At 41.4% G+C, this 27,239-nt stretch overlaps 1 protein-coding gene across 8 annotated transcripts in view; it reads right to left on the minus strand.

The window, feature by feature from the left end:
- Positions 1–595: 595 nt before the first annotated feature.
- The window catches only part of TRIM9 (tripartite motif containing 9), a 115,721-nt gene continuing 89,077 nt past the window's right edge, over positions 596–27,239 (minus strand). The window contains exons 7-13 of one of the 8 annotated variants that reach the window (XM_070469119.1): positions 26,014–26,152; positions 12,325–12,513; positions 9,753–9,794; positions 9,307–9,330; positions 8,251–8,500; positions 4,917–5,079; positions 596–2,659 (exon numbers count right to left, since the gene is read on the minus strand). In XM_070469119.1, the coding sequence (XP_070325220.1) occupies positions 2,597–2,659; positions 4,917–5,079; positions 8,251–8,500; positions 9,307–9,330; positions 9,753–9,794; positions 12,325–12,513; positions 26,014–26,152 (870 nt within the window). In that variant the 3' untranslated portion in view covers positions 596–2,596. Of the gene's footprint in view, positions 2,660–4,916; positions 5,080–8,196; positions 8,501–9,306; positions 9,331–9,752; positions 9,795–12,324; positions 12,514–24,079; positions 25,856–25,943; positions 26,153–27,239 lie in introns of those variants that run through there. The other 7 variants (XM_070469118.1, XM_070469122.1, XM_070469120.1 and 4 more) reach the window with 7 other exon arrangements.

Raw genomic sequence — 27,239 nt, forward strand, 5'->3', positions numbered from 1 at the left:
CCTGGAAAACAACTGCCACAAACATCTTGCAGTTTAGAAGGCTTGCTGCTTGGAAGATTTGCACGTCTTAGAACAATCTAGATTAGTGAAGGCAGGTGAAATGGATTTAAGCCATGCTTTCAATATCTTTTTAAATGATGTTTTTCTTTTAATATAAGCCCAAGGCAGTTCATTTTAAAAGGCTAAAAAACAAGGGAGATGAACAATGTTGTAATTATTTAAAAACAATCATATTGCTTAGCCACTATAACAAATGGTGAAGGAACCAAGTTCGAAAAAGTTAGTGACACTCTATCTTGCAGGACAAGTTTGCGGCTCTTCTAGGAGCAAGTTTGTTAAAGTAAGTCCCCAGTGTTTGGAGGCATAACCTTAACGGCATCAACTATTAATATTTTATATGAAGTTAAGACTGAGGAGGTCAGTGCCACCAGGAGACAATGCCAGGCTCCTGAGGAGTTGGGATGAAGTACATGTGCTTTCCCCAGTCCTGGGGGACCTTCCAATGACACTTTGCTGAAGAAATATTGCTCTGACAAAGGCGAACTGTCATCCCAAATAGGCAAAAAAAACTATGATATTCTAAAGAGACATAAAATGTTCTCTCATAAAAATCATTTATTGGTACACCAGAAATATCCATTTTTTTTTCTAGTACAGGAGCTCTATGTATCTATAATTGCAATTCTGTGTAAACTATGTGTTACCAGTCACTAGAAATCTAATTAGCAGGATGAATTTAATAAAGAACAAGAGTAACTATGAGTCTACAGCGGCCCAGCCATCAAGTCTCATTGGAGAATAAATCAAATATCAAATGAGTGTTGGCCTGCAACAGAGTGGTTCTGTAGCCAAGAAAAACCAAGGTGGACACAAACAGGATAGCACCCATTCAATAAATTAGGTACACTTAATTAGAAAAACACCACAGCAGATAGAAATAATCTAAATAAAGCACAAAAGTAAACTATTAGCTATTTACAGATATTACTTTTTGCCCAAACTTTAACTTGCTAGCTTTCCAATCTTACTGCTTTTCTTTCGCTACTTTTTTCTTTTTTTTCTTGGTGAATTTCTTGACTCCCTGGCAAATATTTAGACAACTAACCAGAACTTCTTTCAAGGTCCAACATTTTCTAAAACTTCATGTCAAACAAAAGAATCTGAAAGGAAGTTTATATAGGTCTATCTCTACATGGAAGTAATACATTTATTATTTTTCTATTTTGCTATTATCTCTGTTAAGAGCAGAGCAGTGACCTACAATTTCATTTTCCTTCCAAACATTAATTGAACTAGTCCAGAAAGGTGGGTTGTGATGGCAGCTGAGTGGATGGACAGTTCACCTGTGACAGGCACAGAAAGTGAGTCTAAACGGAGACAAGAGCATTAATCCTGAGAATGGAATGCTGTGAGCTGCAATTTAAGATCCCCCGTTACAGAGAATGAGAGCTCCTCCTTCTGGTTGTTACTTTTTTTTTTTTTTTTTTCACATTAAGTTTTTAAGGCTTAGTATCACTGCAGCATTAACAAATAAGAATGCTGACATCATTTCTACTAAAGAAGGGCTTTGTGATGAATGACAGCAGGTACCATAATTAGAATAGCACAGTTGGAAAGGCATTGAGTTGGTATGTTTCTGGTGCTATGACCAGATTGTATGGATTTTTAGCATCATTCTGGGGGATCTGAAAGATCTTGTCAATGAACATCTTTGGCCCTTTTTACTTCCTTTCTAGTACTAGTAACAGTTTTCAACAATTTTATTTTTGGTTTGTTCTCCTGGGACAATATAAGCTCCAGGAGGGCAGAGACCATACCTGTGTATTCACTATTGTGTCTCCAGCATCTAGAACAGTGTCTGGTCCAGAATAGGTTCTCAGTTAAAAATTTGTGATAAATAAATGAACCAAATCATGAAGTTCCCTGGCCTGCCTATGTTTAGAGACTTTCCAGTTTCAATCAGTGACCAGGGTTTCTGACCCGTCCTAATGACCCAGATGTCCTTTGAGCCTACACTGCTATGAACCTCTATGCAGTTGTGTAGCTCTCATTTTTGTGCTTCAGTGGATAGTAAAAGTTTTCACTGCTGAAAAGACTAGCTATGCAGAGGTAACGCAGCATGAGAAGGCACAGGGCAAGGACCCTCAAGAACATTCTAAATGGCAAGCTCCAAGTTCAGCTCATTCTTCCCTACCTCTCCCTACCACCTACCTCTTTGACAGAGAGCTTAAGAAAAAAGTTATTAGGAGAATTTTCTCTTGGCAGTGCCAGTCTGTAAGTCACCAATGACACGATCGGAAGAAAAACAAGAGATAACTCACCTACATAAAAATTAATGTAAACAAAAGCAAAATCTGGGTTTGGAAACAAAGTGACACGGTGGGCTGTGTAGGTCCTCTGTTGGTTAGAACTGCTGACTATGGAAGAGAAAGCAGGCTTCACAGCAGTAGAGGCTGGAGGGAAGGCTGTGTGGGGGTGCTGCGGGTATGAGGACCAGCGTTTCTCCTCCTCGCTCCCTCCAGGTCTGGCTGGGCTCCTGGCGGTCACTCTCGGGCGGGAGGTGAGAACAGGCAGCTGGCGCCTCCACGGCGCACTCCTAGGCTATTGACGCTCTGCTGGAGTAGAAGTCGGGGACCTGGAGCCCCGTGCGAAGCGTGACCTGGGGGAAGAGACTGTCAGTCCTGGAGGCACCTTAGGAGCCCCCCCAACTGCACCCCCTCCCCAGGGCACAGTGGGCTCGTTCCTAACTCAGAAAGGGATCTGCTCACTTTCCTGTAACATCTATTCTAGTAGACATCACAGAACACTCCAGTAGAATTCAGCCTGTGCTAAGAACCTGGCCACCATGCTGGGCTCCCTGATCCTGGAGACACTTGATAATATGATTCGAATCCACCTGCCTCTTGAAAGAATTCTGGGGAGATTGTGTTCCTTATGACTGAAGACAGAGGCATGATTTGCAGGTAGCAAAGCCTGTTGGCCACATTACAATGGTCACTGCCATATCCATGGATAGAGAACAGATGAGCAGACAACCCTTCCCCTATTATTTGTCCCCTAGTTATTTCAGTTAGGATAAGCCTTTCACTTTCAGATGGCCTAGATGACTGTCAAGAATGAGGAGACATGGGTACTTAAACTATTTCACTGATTTCTGTCTAACCTCAGACCTCAGTGGACGGCTGTACCAATCAGGCTAGAACCATTTCATGCAGTGCTGTCTGTCATCTCTCTCTACCTTGTTCCTGTCTTCCCCAGTCTAAGAGTCTTTCTCTGAAGATACTCAGAACATCCCAGAAACCTCTAAAGAGCATTGAGTACAACAGCCTTTGCAAGGGAAACAGCTAGAAAAGCGGAAAACTTTGAATGAGTGTTTTCCAAAACACACTTCTAGGGAAATCTGTGGCTTTCTTTGGTCCAATGTAGAGCCAGACTCTTGATGGATTAGATTTCAGCCTTCCAGAAAAACCCATCAAGTCGCAGCAAGAGAGAAGGGCAGAGGTCACTGGGTTGCAATCACTTCAACTGCACATACTGATAAATGACAATGGTTTTTTAAAATAGCTCCCAAGATGGTAGTTCTGTATACAACAAAAATCACGAGCACTGTGTTGATGCTTAAGCCCTAACTATCTTTTGGCAGCCATTTGCCGAGTGAAGTTCACAGCCAGTGCCAAGTTCCAGCTTAAGACGGAAGTGAGCGCTCCCATCTCAGCAGTGGCTGGTAGGGCACCTCCTCTCGCATGCCCTGATCTGTTCTCCAACCGCCCCCAATCTGCCCCAGCTGTGGTTTCCTGGCCCCTCTTTGCCTGTGTGAAGCCCTTCACATCTTAGAAACTTTGTCCTGGCTGTTCCCTCTGCCTGGAAAGCCTTACCCGGCTCACTCCCTCACTTCCTTCAAGGCTCAGCTCACCAGTGACTGCAATAAGGCCCTCCTGTGCTGACCACCCTGCTTAAGACTGCCACTGCCCTCCCTCCCTTGGCACTGTTGGTCCCCTACCCTTTCCTTGTCTTCGCTCCACTGCATATTGCCTTGCTGTTGCTGTTGTTTATTTGCTAAGTCGTGTCTGCCTCTTTGCGACCCCATGCACTGCAGCACGCCAGGCTTCCCTGTCCTTCACTAACTCCCTGAGTTTGCTCAAACTCATGTCCATTGAGTCAGTGATGCCATCCAACCACCTCATCCTCTGTTGCCCCCTTCTCTTCTTGCCCTCAATCATTCCCTGCATCAGGGTCTTTTCCAATACTGCCTTCTAACATACTATATAATTAACACAGCTTATAATTGTGCTTATTATTTACTGTGTCTCTTGTAACTAGAATGCAAGCTCTAAGAGGGCAAGATTTTCATTTTTGTGTTTTCACTGATAAACAACAATACTTAAAATACTTCAATAGTGCCTGACATATCAAAGGTACACAGTAGATATTTATTGAATGAGCAAATCAGGAAACCCTGTTGTTTTTATTTACAAAAAATCATTACTAACTAACTTGCAGGCAGGAACTATGTTTTCTCTCCCTAACAGAAGCGATAAGACTGCAGTGGAGATGCCCCAGATTTCTAAGCATCCTGTTAGCACTTCAGGCTCACACCTTCACTTCTCAGACACTCCTGGGGCTTTGCGTCAGTCATTTCATTTGCTTTCAGGCTACCGGGTTCAAGAGTTTCCTTTCTACTAGAGAGGAATCTAGGGCTCAGGAGGACAGTCATTAGCCTGCCACCAGAGAATCCCAGTTTCCCCCGCTGCTGTTCACCAAACTGTGTCTAAATATAATGAAGGGGCTTTTAATCTCCCTTGTCACGTCCATCCCGCCCCGCCCCTCCCTCTCCTCCGCGTCTCGGTCTGGGCCCTCCAAGGTGGGGCCTAAGCTCACCGCCCCGCGGGCAGCCTCACAAATGGAGCACCGCTCACCTGCACGTTCCTGTTGAGGCTGACTGCCGGGAAGAACAGGCCCTCCACGTTCTCAAACGCGATGGGACCTTGCTGTTCGTCGTTGATAAAAAACGTCAAGGTTTTTCTATTGAAGTCGAGGAGGACCCCAATTGTGGCCCCCTTTGTGATCCCTCCCTCAGTTCTGCGGAAAAAGAAAACACGGGGTTTCACTTGCCCGTCCTCCTTCTAGAAGCGCCCTGTTTGCATGGTTAAACCAGTATTTCTTAACCTGTTTAAAATGATCATTCCCTACCCCCGGAGCCTTTTAACATATTTTTTCCTCTTAGTGACCCCTCCTCACACACAATTTTAATGCCACAGATATACTGTTTATCTTCTCATGTGCTGTATGTATAGCTGTGTTGTGCCGTCGCTTTAGTCGTGTCTGACTCTTTGTGACCCTATGGATCACAGCCCTTCAGGCCCCTCAGTCCATGGGGTTCTGGGATTCTCCAGGCAAGGATAATGCAGTTGGTTGCCAGGCCTTCCTTCAGGGAATCTTCCCACCCAAGGATCAAACCCACGTCTCTTATGTCTCCTGCTTTATATAAAAAAGTCTCCTGCACTGGCAGGCGGATTCTTTAACACTCACGCCACCTGGCAAGTCCATGTATATAAAAAAGTAAGATCTGCTTGCTCCCTGAACCAATTCTCACGCCCCTGTTGACAATGCACAGGTTCACTGCGCTGCTCTGCTATTGCCAAGAGTGAACCCCTTTCACACACAGTGTCCACATGGAGTCACAAGCATCAAACGCCAGGAGCAAAAAGTAGCCTTTAGGCTATCAGAACTTTGCCTGGAGCTGTGTCTCAAGTTGTGAATTAAGCATCATTCAGTCCAAAATGATTTAATTTGAAAGTCAAAGTAAAGAGGCACTTAAGCTGAACCCAGAACACAGGCAGGAAAAATTGGATTTGGGGGCTCATGCTATCCATTAACCAGAAAAACTCATTCCAGAAAGATAGTAATTTGGGGCATACTGAAACTTAATTGAGAAGCTAGAAGCTCTCCATAAAACATTGAAGAGGAATCTCCTCTCTGTAAGGTGAAATAATTATACTGTAGGAGCTGGAGTGATTGTCATTGGAAACAAATTGTGTCTTATGCTTTAACTGATGGTTTCATAAAAGCCATTAAGCCTGGATAATTTGATTTGTCCCTTTCCTCCTCACTGAGATCTAGCACTACTGAACTTTAGCCTTACAGACATGTGAGAGTGTTTTTCTTTTCCCCTTGGGATGCAGAACACAGACTGTGCACAGTCGCTAAAAACACAATATATATTAAATATGTTAAAAACACAATATCAATTATGTCTTGGCAGTTTCTCAGTTTCAGTAATGACAGCCCTGGTGACATGCAGTTTACATGCAAGGAGACATGTCCTGCTTTAAAAAACTGTTCCTCTGCATAGTATGGCAGTTGCATTATTACCTCTTCATTCCAAAATAAAGAAGTTGAAAGGGAAAATAAGTGGGGTACATGGGTGATGGCATCAGAGATCTGGGGACAGAGGGTCCCTCAAATGTGAATCCCTGAAGGTAACAGCTTATCTACACATAGTAGGATTTGAGACTAGGCTGGAATGGCATGTGTGTGTTGCAGTGAAAAGGGTAAAAATGACGAGTGAGTCTTTTTCTTTCCTGTTCCGAGAACCAGGAAGATAAAGAGAACAGTAAGCAGGCCTAAACAGTCCTAGTTTTTTTTTTTCCCCACTTCAACTGCTCCTAACTCTGTAGGTCTGTAACTAGGTTTGCTTCTTTTGCCCCCTAACTCTGCAGAAGCTACACTTCACACCTATTTTCCTTTGACTCTGTGCTGCATACATCCCCTATCTGGTGTTTACCCTTATAACACCCTTCCCGTTGTAGTTACACATCAGCAAGAAGGCCACAGAGCCATGGAACTGCCAGACTCAGTTACTGGGTTACTGACACCAGCCAGTATGACTGTCCTTGAAACAATGCAAGAGGAAGAAATCAAGATCCTAATACCTTTGTTCCTCATCGTATAGAAGGCCCTAGACTCCCTATGGTGGGGGAGGCATGAGCCTACTGTGTTCCCCTTTCCACTGGCTGAGAATTTGAAGCCACCTTTCTATTTCCTCCAAACTCTGTCTCTGTATTTTTCATCCGGCTTTGGTGGGCAGAGAAGGCCACGAGTTTGGCCAGCAACGTGTGCTCACGTCAAGGGACAGTGAATGAAGCATGAGCGAATGCAGATGTAGAAGAACTATCCAAGGGAAGAGGAAGTGGAGGCCCTAGGAGGCTAGAAGAGAGGCAGTGATGAGCACAGAGAAAAAGCTGAGACAGTGGAGCCCACTGCCTACCGCTGCCCGACTCACTTTCCTTCTGACTGAATACAGCTCTAGTCCCCCACACCCCCATTCCAGACACCAATAAGAATGTAGCCTGGGGATGTATTTGAGAATAAGGTGAAATAGGTTCCTAAAAGACACTCCTCTACCTATGAAATTTGTGAAAAATACATTTGAGGAAGAAAACACAAACCAAATGAAAAAGGAAGTCTAGAGAAAATATTATAGTATGAGTTAAATTATAATTGCCTAGATTTTGGTGGTAAAGGAAAACCTAAAACAATTCCTGTGTTCTCTTTCCCCAGCAAACTGGCTGCTCTGAATCCATATACTAAGAGGCTTTTTCAACTATAAAACTATCCAAACTGGCATCCATAAGATTTAAATATATCATAAATTTAAATAAACCCATGATTTAGTTTAAAGTGTTCAATACCACTGAACAGTGGTACTGATAATAATAATAAGACAGTGGCTTCTATTTTCAGATGGCTTTGATGGGAAGCATTTTTGCATGTCTCATTTAATCATGGGAACATTTCTGCATGGAAAAATATGATTTCCCTAATTGGTGGATTTGGAAACTGATGTTCAGAAAAACTAAGTATCTTGTACACAAGTGCTTTTCTGGTAAGTTGTAAGACTGTGTTTTAGAATCCTGGAATGTTTTTGTATAATGGATATTCATGAGGATTCTTAGTTTGCAGCCCTAAGGGGAATATAGCAATGAGGGGTCTAAGAAAGTGTTCATGTCCCTGTCATTATGCAAAAAGCAAAACACCAGGATGGACTTGGCTAAGAGCAGTAGAAGGTCTACTTAATAAAGATGGTCTGCCCGACTTCCTTCATGTTGTCTACTTAATAGGTCTCTGAACTTGGGCTATCGTTCTGGACCAGAAGCCAACATGAAGAAGGCTTGCTTGCGGGGGGCTGCAGGGTACCTGTTGGTGTGCGAGTTGTTGTGCATGAACCAGCTCCGGTTATTGTCCACATACATTGCCCAAGCTTTGTCGTCCTTTCCTAACATCACATCCTTCATCACGTCAATGCGAGCCACGCCAAAGGCAGGGTCGGGGTGGTTGTCATAGCGATCCACTGTCAGCTCCCAGTAGTGGACGCCCTTGGAGAAACCGGTCTTCCCCAGCACCACGCGGTCATCGTAGCTGCTGCAGGTCACAGTCAGGTTGTCATTGGAGAAGATGATGTCAGAGTGTGCCGAGCCAGGGTCGAAAGCAAACCAGGCCACTGGGGACAACAGAGGAGAGGGTGGTCGGTTACTAAGATGAACCCAACGAGTTCACACCGTAATTTACTCCTGGGCGGGAGAGGGGTGTTTTGTCCCATTGTCATGCTTCCAAGCGGGAAGGAAGTGTGCAGAGCCAGAAGGGGCCATGAGTGAGCAGACGGGGCACGTCCTGGGACCTGGGGCTCTCTGCACCCAGAAACAGACGGATGACACACGACCGATTCAGCAGGGGTTACCTGGCTCAGACTGCACTCCCAGCCAGGTGATCCGGGAGTGAAGTGGCATCAAGTCCCTTCACCCAGTGACTGGCGGAACAGTACACCAGGCGTAAGGGAGGAGGGATGCACTAAGAGGCCTGTGTAACCCTGAGACGGGAAGGCTAGTAACTAGAGTCCTAGATGGGGGGGGACAAAACACACTCAGTGAAATACGGAAACACTCCTTCCACAGAAGTGCTCCATTCAGTTGTTTTCAAAATTTCCTCAGTGTTAATGAAAACTCAGAAGCTTTGGAGCTATCAGCAACAGAAACTAATTCTCATGAGTGATTGAGACTTGGATGTAAGACCGGTTGCTTCTTTCATCACAAATACAGTGTGCGTGTTACTCCTAAAACATGTAAAAAGTATTGGCGATTAGGTGCAGATGGAATGATGTCTTTGTATACAGTGCTGTGCCTGGGTTCTAAATGCCACCTACCAAGAACCTCCTCCAGACAGACGGAATTGCTGATTTATCAAACCTGTGAATCACCTCACATGCATTTTGGTCTTTGCTATTGGAAACAGAATAAGGTTATTCCATACCTGCCAACAGCTTTTTAATGTCAACTGTTGTCATTCCAAGTGAAAGGCATGGGAGAGAGAAATAGGAGGCAAAATTGACACTGATAAGAATACATGTCTCTTTTGATAGACTAACACCAAAAAAGGGCTAAGTTTAAAACTGCATACACTATAACCATTGGTCTGATTAGTACCTTTTGCCCACAAGTTTTCTGCTTATAATGAGTGCTTGCATTGTTGTACAAGAAATCTGGGGGGAAAGTAATCTTCTTTGAGGTACAAAATTTAAAAATACAGGCATCTTTTCCATTTTTTTCTAAGTATGAGAGAAATTGCTATAGTGGGATTTGAATGACAATTCAACAATTTTATTGACATAGAATAAGCTGCTACCATTTATTTTGTGAAGGGAATGGAGCATACCAAGCACATAAGTAAAAGATAACAATTACAATAGGTATACTTGCCTAATTGAGAGTAAGATGCAGATTGTGTCTCAAAATTGCATCCTATAAAGAGATACTACACATCAAAGCTATGAAACAACAACCAAGTCAATAAAGATTATTTGTATACACGTAAAAAGCACCGGCTGAATAGTCACCAGAGGCCTGATTCATGAAAAACCAAAGCCCTTTTTATGTTAGTTTACTTGCTGGAGTAAAAACTGCTTCTCTGCTCTTTCAAAACGAAGAGTAGATCTTTTTTTTTTTTTTTAATTTAATAAAGTCTCCTCCAATTGTTTCTAAACTGTAGAGCTTAAATTTTCATTGTCTTCTAAGTTTAACCTTTTCCATTAAAGTTTTCATATTCAGAAGAAAATGAGAAAAATTCATCCAATTGAAGTGGAGAAATCACTGAATCTTGATAAAGCTCCATTCTACATCACTATTCCATGTTCTTCTAACTCTGGTTGTGCCAAAAGGCCTTTATTGTGACTTGGGCCCGAGTCAAATGATAATTATAGAATTAAATATGTGATGCAATCCATATGTTAATAAAGACATCTGGTAATTATTAATAATGACATGAAATAAATGTAATAAAGACAAAAATGACCTCCTCTCTTTCTTAGATTGTTTTACTACATCATCCTTTTCACCTAAGGGAGGGGAGCTGGCATGGTGGCTGATAGGGGTGGAGTGACCTCAGAGATACATTAGAATCACCTGTGGAACTCTTGCACCCACCTCCCCCTTCCTTAATATTGGATACTCTTACCTCTTCCATGAGAGGCTTCATCAGGGTGAATGAAGCATTCTAGTCTTAAAATGTTCAAAGGCGTGTGAACTACAATTTAAAGTGGTGTTAGTGACTGAAATGTGTTTTTGATGAGCACCAGGACATCTCCTAGAAAGGACCATTTAATTTTTTTTTCAACTCACTAAGGCCTTTATGTGCTAAATTAAGGATAATCCACTGAATTAAAAGAATTTTAGAAGACTTAAGAAAGCACCTTAGAAGGGACTAATGATTGAAGTAAAAACAAAATGTAAAGACTATGACCTTACTTTTGGTTACTTTATTTTTCTCTGAGATGAATTCCTATGCAAAAATGGCTGATTACTTATGTTTGCTGCTACTGCTACTGCTAAGTTGTTTAGTTTCTATCAATTATCATCTCAATTCCTACTCACAGGTGAGAACTTAGTGAGTATGGAACACATGGAATTTTAAAACTGTATCTCATCCAGCTCTGGAAATAAATCTGCAGAATGTGAATAGGGCTTTAAAATTTTTTAAATGAATCATGCCTTGTGCAAATCATTTTCAAAACAAGTTTTCTGAAATCTTTTTACACTATTTTAAATACACCATCGTACATTTAAGGTTCAACGATACAACAATGGTGTCAAATACAGCCATCAAATATCCCCAAACCCACATTTCATTTTATTCTTGAGACAATATACACTACAAAGACTATAACAATATTTCAGTACATTAGACACAAGTGAAGAGAGTTCCATAACAAAGCATGTTTAAAAGCCAATAGTGCACAGAGAAACAAGAAGAAACATAAAAGCACAAAGAAAAACAGTCATTTTAAAGGGAGCTTGAAGTCCCTGCATCCTTTTTGCACTGTCATGCTGTGGCCTTCTTCATTCCAGGATGTGGGATGAGCAAACAGAATAAAATAACAAACAAAAGAAGCCTCTGGAAATGTAAAATGTGCATCATGTGTAGCCCTGATTACAATATAGTCCTGAAGAGATCAAATGGGTCTGCGTCTTAGACATTTTAAGATTCTATTTTCTAGACAGAGTTCACGGAATAGCATCACTAGTTCAACTTGAAACCTGAAACCCTGTCACAACCCTCTCAGCTGTGGGAAACTTCGGGAGGCCTGACTTCTCAGTGACTCCCATCTTTGGGCCTTAGGCTAGTTAAGGCTTTCTGATTTAGCTGGTGATTGTTCCTTCCCTTTGCTTAGGAAAAAATCAGCCTTGAGTACGACTGTCTGACCAGTGAGCAAGGCTTTTGCAGAAAATACTTTCACTTTCTACTCTCTGGTTTGCCTGCTTTGCATGATGCATTCTGCTGTTGGCAACTTTTTTACTTTTTTCAGTAAAGATCTCTTGAGTCTATGTTTAATCAGACCACTCCAGGCTGGATGCACTGATCCAGTCTCCCAGACACAGCTGGTTTCCTGGATACAGCAGGGTTGCAAACCTCCAAACTAAGGTCATAGCCTCCCCTCAGCCAGCACCTGTGCGAGCTACACCATGGCATGTGATGACAGAGCAGGGTTCCCACAGTGGTGGTACCAGCTTGTGCAAAAAGAACAACTTCACTCATCACTTTTCAACGCCATTATATACACTGACCACAGCTTGATGTTAATCCTCACACCACACAAACAAGAATGCCACAAATCTCCCATCATCCAAATGCTCCTCATACCGGAAGCAGGCCACAGACATAGAGATTAGCTCTCTGCCCTCCGCACGCACATGAACAGCAAGAACAAAACAGGTATTTCCGAGATGCCTTCAAGGCACAGAGATCAAGAGGAAAGGTCAGACGAGCTCGGCTCACCCGGTGCATTGAGAGACTGTAAAGAGGAATGCAAGCTCAGCTGGTGGGGTGAGGATCGGAAATCAAAGTAGGCTCTCCCGGGGAAGCTGGGTTGTAGATTAAGGGTGGAGGAGAAAGGACTCATTCTACGGAGCGGCAATCTTTCCGAAGGCACTGGAAAAGGGACTGTCTGTTCTTCTGAGTCTGTGTCTGAATGTAAGATCAATGCAAACTAGAGATCAGAAATCTGCCACCTGCCGTGCACGCTTCCCCAAGACCTGCCTCGCGAATGCATTTTCACAAAGCCTCATCCACCCCATAGAGGCCAATGTGGTTTAGGGAATTCTCGGCAGGACAGTACTCAAACCAAAGGATACTTCAAACATAAGAAATGATTGTCTTCATTTCCCCTTGATTTTTATGGGTACAGAAAGTATTGGAAGTTTCCTTTTAATTAAATATCTTTAGAGTTGAACTTAGAAACCTTAAATTTACCCATTGATGACCAAGAAATCAACACTTTACTCTCTTCACGTCTATTGGGTATTACTATCTGTACAACAATGGTCTCTGAAAAGGTTTCTACTTAGGTGGTGATGGTTTTTACTAACTCTGTGCTGTTCCATATGCTCCCTTTTCTCTCTTAATATATATATTTCTGTTTCTAAATGGACAAGATGGTTTTTCTATACCAGCATACTCAAGACTTGCTCTTTAAATCAGAGGACAGTGGACTGAACAAGTAGCCAGGAAAGGAGCCTTACCTTTGTTTCTGAATTAAGATCAGCTCTTAGGGGTGCCCTTTAATATCTCTGGTTCTCTAAGAATAAACGACCATGGGCAGTGGTGAGGTACATTGGTCTTTATTGAGAAAAATGTCTTTATTTTCAGATAGGTCTGGAATGAAGATGGCTATTATACTATATATATATATATATACATATATATATATGTATATATATATATATTAGTAAGGACATATCAATTGCTTCAACTAGTTTTAGAATTTAGAATTTAAAGTAATTTAGAGGTAGTTTCTCACCTCTAAATTACTGAAATCATTCCTTTCTTGTTTGTTAAACAATAGGTGGCTATAGGCTGTAGAGTGATCCAGTCAGAGACACATGTTTTACCAATTGGGGACTTCTTAGAACTCAATTTGATAGTAACAATTCAGGAAATACAGATAGCATGACAGTAGTATTCTAGTTCCAAAACCACCAAGGAAATTTCTTCTCATTGAAACAATAATTTTGTTTTGGTGGCTAAAGTGTTCCTGGGAATATCTTTCTGGTTTGAGTTTATTAGCATGTTCTTCTGTATTGAACACATCCTTATTCTATCAAAATGCTATTCCATGCATGTTCAATGTAGCATATGTGTGCAGAACGGGATCCTATTTGAGAAGCTCAGAGCAGGGCACTAGCAGGTTTCAGTTTAATACTGCCAACCCAGCCTCATTTTCATTTTTGAACTTATAACATTAAAATTAGCTTTTCAGGCTACTTTTTTTTAGCTTGGGGGAAATTTTTTTCTTTTTTTAATAAGTACAAATGAGTTTTTCAGAGAAAAGGAACTGCTATTCATGGAGTTGAGGCACTGTGTTCCCAATAATAAATTCCAATTTTCTTCTACCTAAACTTCATATGGTTGGAGTAAATTGGCATGTTTGACCATTTCTTCTTAAGAAATGATTTATGTTATAATTATCTCAAAAGAGAATTAGTCTTTTAGTTTAATAGAAAAAATTGAAATACAATTGCACAACACCACAAACTAATATGGGCATCTTTTAGGGGGAGAATTTACAACTGTATTTATCTCAGTGAAATATTTTTAACAAGAATTTTCTTAGAAATGTATTTTCCACCAGGTGATAACAATTAATTCATTATATTTAAAATACTTGTTGCTCCAATAATTAAGGAAAAGGACATATATAATAAAATGAATTCTGGAATATACTGAACCCCCGAGTAATCATCTGAAAACCAGTGAAGAGATGTGTACTATATCCAGACTCGGGGAGCAAATCCAACCCCATCATACTCACCTCTTCTATTCTCAGCACCAGGAAGAAGCACCTAGAGTTGGTGATGGGACCACTCTGCAGGATGGGTGCTGAGGGCAGCTATGGTCATTCATGGGGTTAGTAACTGAACACTACAATGGTTAGTTTTTCTATCCTTTTATGTGAACCATTACTGATGACCCAGTTTTCCTTGAGTTCTCTCAGTCTTGAGCCATGCTCTCTATTCAGGCAAACTTACTTAATATCCATGTTACCCAATCATTCCATCTCTGCTCTGAGTTTTTCTTACCTGTGGTCTCCCATACCCTACCAGCTGGGCTCTTACCTTGTACTCCTACCCCATTTTCTCTGAGAAGTTTTTAAAAAAATGTCCTACTGTTTCATGAAAACTGTCCAAATGGAGCACGAGAGAGACAGAGAGAGAGAGAGCACTTGATCCCAGCAAGATGCTCTGTGCCTTTCTCCCTCGGCACAGGATGCAAATGTTAGGTCAGTCGCCTATAGGTCATCTACACCACTTGATAATACCTTAGGTTGCAGGAGTCTTAGAGGGAAGACACTTATCTCAATGTCATCTGAGCAGCAATAATAAGCTTCCCCTTGAAGTCCCCTAGGTTAGGGATCTCATGGCCTCTGGGCAGCCCCCTTCTGTTGTAGTTATTGCTTACACTGTTCTGGATATACCACTTTGGGAGCCCTACTTCTCAAGTGTAGCATTACTATCTGAGGCCATATTCAAGAACAGTCACGGTTCCCTTTAAAAATAATCACTTTTCTGGGATAAATAGAATTGATTTCCAATCTTTCTTCTAAGGTATGGATCTCAAATCCTTACTCTCCTCATCGTGCCCCTCTGGACATGTTCAAAGACATGAACCAAAGGCAATAAGACAAAACTGGGAACAGTAATGCTACACCCATGTTTAGCCAAATCACACAACTCACACTGAGCATACACAGAGCTATGGTGTGTATTCTGTTTTATACTCTGGGATGCAGAAAGGATGTAAATCCATTTCCTTACCTTCCCTCAAAGCATAACTACTGAGATCTGGAGAAGGCTTTTCAGCCATTAAAATTCTATTAGTCATGACAAAGAGGAATTGGGTTAGTGTTTTTTTCAGAATACAGGATACGAAGCTTTGTTTTAGGTCATAGCTAATATTCAGGATAATTATTATTAATTTTTAACACATTGGTCACTAGAGAAAGACAAATATCTCCTTAAATATTTTAAATTTCTTATGTTTCATCACATGTAGTGATCCTGTCTGCTGAAGAGCTTTGGTAAGCAAAAGCAGTTTAGCCAAAAGAGCAAGGGAAAACAATGCCAGCTGAATACTGGTGCAGCAATTTTGGGCATATCAGTAACTCTGGGAGAGGAACTATGTTTATAACGGGAATGTGTCAGGACATGCTTTCCCTCAGCTCGGTCAGTGACCGTCATTCTCCTCTGGTCTTTGCCTGGACCACTTTCCCTTTCCACCTGGGACTAGTTGATTCTGGAGTTGGGGCCTCTGCTTGAAAGAAACAATCAAGAATTATCAAAGCAAAGATTGACTGGGGACCAAACTTATTATTTACTGACTTTTGGGTACGAGGCAAAAAAAGGATATTTAAGTGGTGTACCTCTTTTTGACTTACTGAATATTTATTTTATTTTTTCATTAGCAGACACTGTATTAGAACTGAGTAACTAAATGGGAAACATTTAGAGAAAATCTGTCTTATGCTATTAATTTTTACACTTTTGAAGACAGAATTTCTTGATTGATTTCAACATGTACAGTGCACTAGAGATTTCTATGGCTGTTGTAGACTCTTTGGAAATGTGTAGTCTTTGAGGTGTTAATTTTGGAATTCAAAGAGGAAAAGCAAATTGATAGGGGTTCCTTATGACAATGTATATTAACCCAGCTTCCTTTATGCCCTTGAAGAATTCTTGGTTATCGTCCTGTCTGGTATGGAAAGCTTCATAACTTAAGCAGCCTTTGGACACTAGTTCAACAAAATGGTTGTATTTCAGAGCAAAATAAGGCAAAATATGTCACTACGAGTTGCACAAGCAGCAATAAAGATGAGTTCCAGTTCAATTATAAGCAAGCTGTAAAATAATTTGCTTTTGTTGGGAGGACTTTAAAGAGACCAAGAAATGAATGAAGAAGGCAAAGTTTCCTTAAATGATCTAATAAGCACCCCAAGTCACAATTATGTCCCACTGGTACATAATTTATAATGAAAGGTGGTATTTTAATCTTTCTTAAGTGTAGCATTAATTGCAGTTGAGAAGTGAGGAACAAATCTGTTTTGAAAAGCTCCTTTTAAAAGAAGAAATGAAACACCCTCTTTCCACCCTGGGACAGTTGCACACTCTGTCACCAAGTCCTCCATTCCAGTTTAGAACATCAGGTCATTATTTACAAGGAAACTATTAATACAAAATATTGGATGCAAAAGATACCCAAGGACTAAACTGCTCCCCAGAGGGTCAGATACAAAGTGCATTCCCCAGAAGCAAAAACGGTTTGGATCCAATTCAGTCCTATGAAAAATCGGGAAATTCCCTGGGATGTCATACATATTGTCAAAATTAAAAGGAACAAAATCTCTTTTTTCTCTGGGCTTTGAAAGCTATCATTATGCCTCTCACTTTGGATTTTGTAAAATCTACCCAAATTTGCTCAGGTATGATTTACCTACCTTGAAGAATTTGTCCTGGAAATGCATATTCTTCTAAATAAACACAATTTTGGGGGGAGGTGGTGGGCTGATGCTCAGAGTCAGAAAGAGTAAAGCACAGGCAGACAGGAAATATCCCCAGCGGACCATACACTGTTCTTTATTTGATCCTTTATTAACTATTCCTATTAGTGTTGAATTTTCAGTATCACAGGCAGCCTCTAAGAACCACTACACCCCTGGAGGATACAGGAGGTGGCTACACTTGTTCATAGCATTTGCTGAAATAATTAACAGCTTTCAGCAGTAATTTTGAAGAAAACCAGGGTGTATTAATTATAAAGAATTTAGGGATCATCTAAATTTAAAGTGTTAGAGACAAAACAACCCACTGCCCCCCAAAACAAAAACAAAACCCTGAAGTCCAGAAAGATTAAGGAACTCATTTAAGTCACACTACCAGCTGTGATGTGACTGGATAAGGACAAAGGCAGATCAATTCCTGGTGGATACAATTTTGGGGGTGGTAAGGTCATTGCTCTGTTTTGTGCCTTGGAAATGTATAAAATGTAAGGTTGATGCTATAGGCCACGTGGCACATATTGGTGGTCTCAGGGGCGACCCAGCTTTGTGTAGATGATCTAATTATCATTCTCCAAACCCTGCATTATATTGAGGATGAATCTTTCTTATCTATATATAGAGTAGTTCTGGGGACTGTGGTGGATGCAGATTGAAAGGCAAACACATCACCCTACCCTTTGGGATTCTGGTCACATGTGGATGGGTGGGCTGAGAGCAGGTGAGGTTCTTTTTCTCCCACAAGGTTACATCTTCTCCTGTGGGATGGGGGATGTCAGTGCAGCAAGGTTTAAGAGTGCAGTAGCTACCCCGGCCCCCAATTACTATAAAATATCTGCAAAGAGATTGTGAACAAAGGCATCTGGGGTCATGCTGGGCCTACATTCTGCCTACATTCTGCCTGCATCACTAACTATTCTCTGGGTTATTTCCTACGATGTGTGGGAGAAGGCACTATCACACTTGAAAGGGAACTGTGATGCTGAGAGTCTAACGGGCAGAAAAGGGCATTTTAATCTTTATGAATAACCTCTTCTATGTCCCCCTTTTAGAAAGCAATTTCTAAGACATCATTTCAAGAATCCCAACCCTTTAGCTGTCATTAGATAAAACAATCCTGGAAAGTGTTGGGCAGGTGGCTCCTGTGGATGTTCAAGAAAGAGGATGCTTGAGAGCACATTTTCTCTGTGCTCTGAGCTCCTGTGTGTGGGCAGTGCTGGAATTTACAGCCTTATCTGCAGTCTGATTCTCTCACCATCACTGATTATTCTTCCCACTTGGCCTCACAGACGAGATCTGGAGGGCTGAGAGCTTCTGTGAATAAGTAACTTTTCGGTTTCAACCTGAGCAGGGATCTCAGTTCCAGATCTCACTTGGTGGGGTCCTTCCAGGACCTCAGAGATGCAGCTCTAACATCCTTTTCCTTCTTAGGCAGCGACTGGTCACTGCCAGCTGAAAAATGTCCACACTGTGGAGAACCTCAGCCTGGGCAGGTGTGTGTGTGTGTGTGTGTGTGTGTGTGTGTGTGTGTGTTGTGTGTTTGCATTAAGGAATGACAGCCGTTCCCACACCTCCTTCTTAAAGCAGAAATATCAGCCTGGGCAGGTGTGTGTGTGTGTGTGTGTGTCTGTGTCTGTGTGTGTGTGTTAAGGAATGACAGCCATTCCCACATCTCTTTCTTAAAGCAGGAATATTATTCTTTAGAATAAAACTCTAATGTGACTATTTGAAAGTGTTAAAAATCATATTTCTGCCTGGGGTTTCTGGATGAATATGTGAAACAGCTATACAGTACTGCTTCTACAAGCTGTTTTCAGACATTTAGCAAATAGACTTAGGATAGTTTTCCCTCTTTCCCTCCTTTTGGTTGAGTGCAAATAGCATTGTTCTCATGTCAGCATCAAAATGCACTGTGCTGGGCACTGAAGCTGAAAGGCTCAGGCCTGACACATTATTTATCCTCTTCTGGGCTCCATTCTGCCATATGTAAAGTGGGATAACAAGAATAATATTTTTCTCATAGAGTGTGGTAGGCAGAATAATGACCTGCCAAAAAAATGTCCATGTCATAACCCCAAGAATCTGTGACTATGTCACCTGATATGGCAAAGGGAACTTTACAGATCTGAATAAATTAAGAATCTTGAGATGGGAGATTATCCTGGACTACCAAGGTGGGCCCAAGGTATTTAATCACAAGGATCTCTTATAAAAGGAAAACAGGAGGATCAGAGCCAGAAAGAGATTGGAAGATGCTCTGCTGCCGGCTTTGAAGATGGAGGAAGGGGCCATGAGTCAAGGAATATAGGTGGTTTCTAGGAGCTGGAAAAAGAAACAGAACAGATTCTTCCCTAGAAATGCTTCCAGGGAATGCAGTCCTGCTGATGCTTCACTTCTAGCCCAGTGAAACCTATTTAAGATTCTGACCTCTAGAATTGTAAGGTGAAAAATTTGTGTGGTGTTAAGCTACTAACCTTGTTGTAATTTGTTAAAGCAGCAATGAGAAAATAAAACATAGGGTAAATCTGGAATGCTACAGCAAGAGAACAGAAGAGAGGTTTAGACACTAGTGATGGGTACAGAAGTACAAAGTCTATATAGTGGTCTTAGAATAAATGGAGAAGAATCCTTATGTTTTCCTTAGGGCCTTACAGAAAATGGATAGCTTTTATACAATTCCTCCATTGAATTTCAGTATCCTAAAAATATTTGCTGACTTTCACGTTGCTATCATTTTTACAGAATATTTTAAAGGATAATGAAGAAAGTTCTTAGAAGCTCTACACAAAATGAAGTAGGGCTTATTATCATAGTATTTGGTAAGGGGAGGGGGAAGTACTTACATTGTGATTCTATAAAGCCTTCTGAGATATACTTAATACCCTGTGAAGCATCACTATGAACAAAGCTAGTGGAGGTGATGGAATTCCAGCTGAGCTATTTCAAATCCTTAAAGATGATGCTGTGAAAGTGCTGCACTCAATATGTCAGCAAATATGGAAAACTCAGCAGTGGCCACAGGACTAGAAAAGGTCAGTTTTCATCCCAATCCCAAAGAAAGGCAATGCCAAAGAATGCTCAAACTACCACACAATTGCACTCATCTCACATGCTAGTAAAGTAATACTTAAAATTCTCCAAGCCAGGCTTCAGCAATACGTGAACTGTGTGAACTTCCAGATGTTCAAGCTGGTTTTAGAAAAGGCAGAGGAACCAGAGATCAAATTGCCAACATCTGCTGGATCATTGAAAAAGCAAGAGAGTTCCAGAAAAACATCTATTTCTGCTTTATTGACTATGCCAAAGCCTTTAACTGTGTGGATCACAATAAACTGGAAAATTCTGAAAGAGATGGGCATACCAGACCACCTGACCTCCCTCTTGAGCAACCTGTATGCTGGTCAGGAAGCAACAGTTAGAACTGGACATGGAACAATAGACTGGTTCCAAATAGGAAAAGGAGTACATCAAGGCTGTATATTGTCACCCTGCTTATTTAACTTATATGCAGAGTACATCATGAGAAACGCTGGGCTGGAGGAAGCACAAGCTGGAATCAAGATTGCTGGCAGAAATATCAATAACCTCAGATATGCAGATGACACCACCCTTATGGCAGAAAGTAAAGAACTAAAGAGCCTCTTGATGAAAGTGAAAGAGGAAGTGAAAAAGTTGGGTTAAAGCTCAACATTCAGAAAACTAAGATCATGGCATCTGGTCCCATCAGTTCAAGGCAAATAGATGGGAAAACAGCGGAAACAGTGGCTGACTTTATTTTTCTGGGCTCCAAAATCACTGCAGATGGTGATTGCAGCCATGAAATTAAAGGACGCTTACTCCTTGGAAGGAAAGTTATGACCAACCTGGATAGCATATTAAAAAGCAGTGACATCACTTTGTCAACAAAGGTCCATCTAGTCAAGGCTATGGTTTTTCCAGTGGTCATGTATGGATGTGAGAGTTGGACTGTGAAGAAAGCTGAGCGCCGAAAAATTGATGCTTTTGAACTACGGTGGTGGAGAAGACTCTTGAGAGTCCCTTGGACTGCAAGGAGACCCAACCAGTCCATCCTAAGGGAGATTAGTCCTGGTTCATTGGAAGGACTGATGTTAAAGCTGAAACTCCAATACTTTGGCCACCTGATGCGAAGAGCTGACTCAATGGAAAAGATCCTGATGCTGGGAAAGATTGAGGGCGGGAGGAGAAGGGGATGACAGAGGATGAGATGGCTGGATGGCATCATCGACTCGATGGACATGGGTTTGGGTGGACCCTGGGAGCTGGTGATGGACAGGGAGGCCTGGAGTGCTGTGGTTTATGGGGTTGCAAAGAGTCGGACACGACTGAGTGACTGAACTGAACTGAACTAAGAGTTCCAGAATACATACTGAATTTTAAATGTATTATGTGGAAATCATTCTAAAATACATTACATACTTTCTGACTTTCTTAATCTGAGCATATGCCCTAAGAACATTCTCTTGATTTTTTGGATTTTTCAGTTTTTCCAGTTACTTTCTTTAGTCAAGGCTTCCAACAGCCTCAATTCACTTCTATAGCAAATTCTTCTTCTCTCTTCTAATGTGATGCCTCCAATCTGTTGTGCTCTTTGCAAATGGGTCAATGAACTCAATGGAGTTGTGGGTAAACTAATAGTAAGTGAGAGCCAAGTGACACCAAGGGCTCTACTGTGAGAACATCACAAAAGCTTCTGTATCTTTTTTTGTGTGTGTGTGCCAATCATAGGTCATTGTTGCTTACGTCTTGATTCTAAGATGACTACCCATGTTGTAGGGTGGATATCTTAGTTCTGAAGAGATGAGGGGGTATCGCAGTCTTTCGCCACTCTTAGCCAGTGCCATGAGATTCAGGCAGGAGGAAGAATAAAGCCCATAAGCTCTAGGGCAGGGACATGCTACGTGCATCTCTGTGATCATGAAATCGACATGCTCAGTTAATGTTTTTGAGTGAATGAGGATTCCTTTGCAAAGTCAGCTCAAGGCATATTTTGAAGTCTTGCCTTACGTACAATTATTCCTTCTGTTTAGATTTCTCTCTCTCTTTCTGAGAAGTCTTTCCTTCCCTTTACATCATATCCATTTTCCCTTCAGGATGTTATATTTCATGTCACTATTAGATGTAAGACAATCATATTTTCTATGAAAATATAAATTAAAAACCTTCTCCTAGAAATGATTTTACTTTTAGAAGAAGCTGCTTGTTAGTTGAAATTAAACTCTAAATACTAGAATTAAGGTGATATGAAAAATGGAATGGCTCATACATTTCTTGTGCAAAATCTGGAAGCAATTTGCAAACATAGATCAAGAGTCTTTAAAATGTTCATATTCTTTAATAATTCTTAGAATGTTTCCAAGGAAAATGATCTTTTTAGGCAAAGGTTTCTATTTTTTACAGAGAAGGTGCAACCCTCTGTGCTTTAATTTCCTGAAGGACTGGTGAGCTGCAGCTTCTTTTCTGCTGAGAAGGCTGCATGAAGTGGCTCCCTAGTTCTGAGAGCTGAGTGGAGTCAGGGAAAGATCTTTTATCAGCCAGACAGTAGTATTAGCGAATTATTTGAGTGCCAGGAATATTATCTTTGGTCTATCTTATTTTTTCCTCCAGATTTGAAACAAAGGGGAAAAAAAGTACAGTTTATTTAGATAGGCAGGAGAAAAATATGGGGAAATAAACAAAAATTTTCTGTCCTATTCTCACCCATGTCTAAATTTTTTTTGGAAGGAGAATAGACTTCAAGACACAGAATAAGCCTGAGGACTTTATTAACGGAGCCTTGTTATATAATATTTTAAACAAATACTCTTCTGCAGATGGTTTCAGAGACTGTGACACAGCTATCATGGATATTAAATGAATCATTTAGAAATATATATATATATAACCAGGCTATGGGCCTTATTTTAAAATTTCATTAATATTCTTAACTGCCTACAGTTAAGCTTCTTTTTGAGTCAGGGTACTTTGGTTTAGATCTTCAGCTGGCCTTATTCTCATGGCAGTTTTAAGTCCATTCTCAAGAGCTTTGCTTTCAGGGAACTAACCAAACCTGAATTCATGTCATAAAGTGTTTTCCTTTCCTTATCTCTTTTGGTAACACATTCTTTACAATTTCCATTGCATTGAGTTATTTTTCATTGCTTTCCTGATTCCCTTACACAAATCATGTCTTCCTTATGGTCCCCTTTCCCTTTCTCACAGTGTTTATCATAATTTGTAAATATGCAATATTTGTGTGTCTATTTCTTTAAGGCCTGTCTCTCTTCCTAGACTGTGAACTCCATGACATCTGGGGTGACCTCTGCTCAACATTGTATACCCATATCATAGCATACAGTAGACACTTATCAAATAATGCCCAACAAATAGACAAATATATTTGCTTTTGAAAAAAAAAAGGTCAGAATTCACAACAAACAATGTGTTTTACCTTTAGGTCAGCAGAAGGTTTTGTGATAGTTCAAAGGGTAAAGTGACAAGTGATTTCAACCTTGGACTAAATGCATGAAAATACAAGTTAGACTTGCTATCACATATGAAATTGTACCCTTCTGTGATACAGACTTTTTATTTTGAACCTTGGAAAGGGGTTAACTCTTGCTAAAAAGAACATAAAAGATTTTGTTAAAGTAGAAAGCAAACCAACCACCCCATCACCCACAATAGCAGCAAAGAAAAAAATCTCCAAAGTGAACCTTTTCAGGAATGGTAGGAAATAAGATTAATAAAGTATAAATTCAGTTAATGTATCAAAACTCTGTTAACAGTATTTTCTCATTGATTTCTAAAAAACAAAAAAGAGGTATAATTCTTTAGGTCTATATTTTTCTCAATGGTTACAGACTGATCAAATCTCTCTCTTGTTTTTTAAACAAGCTATTTGCTATGTTTTTTCTTGCTTTCTAAATCTTGTCTTACTGTTGGAATGAATTAGAATGAGGGAGAAACAAATAGAACAAACCAAAGTTATGGAGAAAGTATGTGTGTGAACTTTATTTCATCATGAGAAAATCACTTCTGTGCAGTAACAGAGAATACTGACATCTACACGATGATAGGGTGTTCTTTGTATTTAGATACATACCTTATATTTGTACACAATATATAAAATTCATGGAGAAAATTAATTTCTACAGTACAGTTTCTTTGTTGGAAGAGGACTTGTTCCGTTAGTTTCTTTTAGAAAATGACCCCCAGTTCTGTGACTGTGGTACCAAGGATCGCAGTTCCAATCCTGTAATTTATTAGACACCATAATCTTATGAACATTAATCGAAACTTAGAAACTACATCCTCCTGCAGGATGAAAAGAGAGACGTAAGTGCTCAGGCTGCTATGCTATAACTGATTTTAGCAGAATAGTATGATTTCCATGATGCATTATGAATAGAAATAGTTTTCCCGTAGGTCTGGTAAACAAAGATTAACAACATTGCTACACATTGTCTGCCTGCTCTGATGGCATGCACTTCACTCTTTAATCAAACGGCTGTATACACACATGGGAAACCAGGCCATCCCCCTTGAGGCCCTTCTGCATGGCACCTAGGAAGGCTCCTGGAGGGCTTTAGCACTTAGCATGGTGCTTTGGGAAGGCAACCGCTCTCAAACTGGTAATTCTCTTCCCAGAGAGAAGCTGCCAAAATGAGAGTCCCAGAGGAGGCTTAGCTACCACATCCCTATAACCCAAGTCAGGGTAGGTCACGTGGGCTTGGCCCGCTCATTGAATTCTTCTCTTTGAGTAGCATCACTCAGACCTGCGAGTGCTCCCTAAGTGTGGTTATTGCAACTAGGGGCCTTGCAACCTTGTTGTGGGATTTAAGTTGTGCTTGTTTTTAACCATGTGAACCATTTTAGAGGGTGACCGGCACATGCTGAGGTTTGTGGGAAGTGGGAGAAAAATGCCACCACAGTTCTTTTAGCTAACATTTTGAATGTGAACAAAATCAACATAATTAGCTCTGCAGAGGGAGGTTATGGAGAATGCCATGGGACGGGGGTGGCTCCTATGACTAAAATGACACCCAGAAGGTCTGAAAATGCTTTGGCACCGACCACAAATTCCTCACCATAGGTTTAATTTCATGTATGACAATTACTTTTAGAGTGAAAATGTGAAGCGGCTCAGAGGTTATACCTGGCCATCAAATCCAAGCCCCTCTCCTGAGATGGGTGGCTTGCCTCTGATGACCAAGATATTTACAGTATAGCCAAGAAGCAAAAGTTCTCTCAAGATGGGCCTGTGCAGAGGGCCCAGGCAGCCTAACCAAGCCTAGAAGGACTGGCAGAGGTGAGAACGGCCAGGCAATGCCGAGGTGCTGGCCTCCTCCTGCCTGATGCCCACAGGGAGCCTGTCCTGGTGCGTGAAGGTTAACCAGGAGTGGCCAACAGGCCCTCCTGGCACAGCTCTGGGCCCCATACCCCTTGGAAACACATTCAGTTGGATAAATCCACAGCTGGAAAGGACCTTGGCCCCACCCTCAGACACAAGCAAGTGCTACAAAGCAGTTTAGAATCCTCTGGGCAAAACTGGCCAGTGGGGTATGTCGTGGAGAATGGGAGCCTGACCTAGAGCCTAGGTGACATTTGCCTCACACACCGCGGCACATTCAGGCATTCACTTGTCAGCTTCTTCCGCTGCAGCTTATTTAAGAGTGTTATCAAAGGAGGCCGCCGGCCCAGGCCATTGGAACTGCTGCTGTGGACGCTTTGGTCTGATCCCGTCCACACACCATGAGCTCTCTAAATGCAGGAGAGAAACAGCGGCTCTGTGCCAGAATGCAGGGCAAGTCATGGAAACACTTGCGAATGTGGGCAGTGGTGGGGTTACCTCCGGGCTTGCCAGCCATTCTAGATGCCTCGCAGTTCTCGCTCTGAGGGATACTGCTGAAGGGCCTTACCCTCAGACGTCTGCAGGACCAGCGTCTTGCTGTACTGGCTGACTCCCGTTTTGTTGAAGGCCTTGATGCGAGCATTGTACGTGCTGTTGAAGTGAAGACCATCCACGGTGCACATGGTCTCCTTTCCTACATATACTTCCTGAGGGTCAGAAAAGAACGGGCCACCATTTAACTCTGAACTTGGCTCAGATAGTAAAGAATCTGCCTGCAATGCAGGAGACCTGGGTTCGATCCTGGGTTTGGGAAGATTCCCTGGAGAAGGAAATGGCAACCCACTTCAGTATTCTTGCCTGGAGAATTCTGTGGACAGAGGAGCCTAGCAGGCCACAGTCCATGGGGTCACAAAGAATCAGACATGACTGAGTGACTAACACAATACTTTGTTCTAAGTTGCTCAGGAGGCAAGTGTTGCAGGATGGATAAGAGAAGGTACTTTGGGGTCCGCCTGATCTGACTCATCCTGTGAGATACTGGGCTCTGAGCTGACCTCTTTTAGCTTCAGTTTCCTTCTCTGTAAAACTGGGACAAAAATACCTATCTTATGAGGTTGGTGTGTAGATTATATAAGGTCATATGTGCAAACTGACTAGTGTAGTGTCTTGTATTTAGCGTGGGTCTGTCACCTCACTGAATGCTAGTTATTAGCAGATGAAGCTTCAAAGATTAAAACTGGGTATTTGGGGTCATAGCAGTCAGACAAGACTGAGCGACTAAACCACTACTACCACAGATAGCATTATCCTTATTAAGCTGGCATTTATTCAGTATATTATACCTACTGAGCTCTTTATTCACCAGTATGATTTATATTTAAAAAACAGGTTTGAAAACATGAATGTGGTCTCTCTGGTATGTTTATAATCCACTGATAGCTTCAGGAACTGTCACAAAGATGACATTCAAAGCATAAGAGTTTTGAAGTGCAGGAAGGGAAATCATCACTTTTCAGATTTTTCCTCATAGTAGAGAGGGAAGAGGGAGGAAACAGGGAAGGGAGGAAGAGCGGTATTTCAAAAGCTTAAAATAAATCCTAGCATAATGCATCATTAGCATAGGTTAGGTATTTACCTCCCTCTTTAGCTGTACATGTTGCAACATTACGCTGATGTAATGAGTAAAGATAATATGAGTCCAAAGCGCAGCCTCAAAATGACAACTCCTTAGAGGGATGCTAGGAATACTGGTGGCTGGGTCTTCAGCATGCTAAGAATTTTACAGGAATGATT

Source organism: Odocoileus virginianus, chromosome 6 (genome assembly GCF_023699985.2).
Source record: "Odocoileus virginianus isolate 20LAN1187 ecotype Illinois chromosome 6, Ovbor_1.2, whole genome shotgun sequence".
Lineage (NCBI taxonomy): Eukaryota > Metazoa > Chordata > Mammalia > Artiodactyla > Cervidae > Odocoileus > Odocoileus virginianus.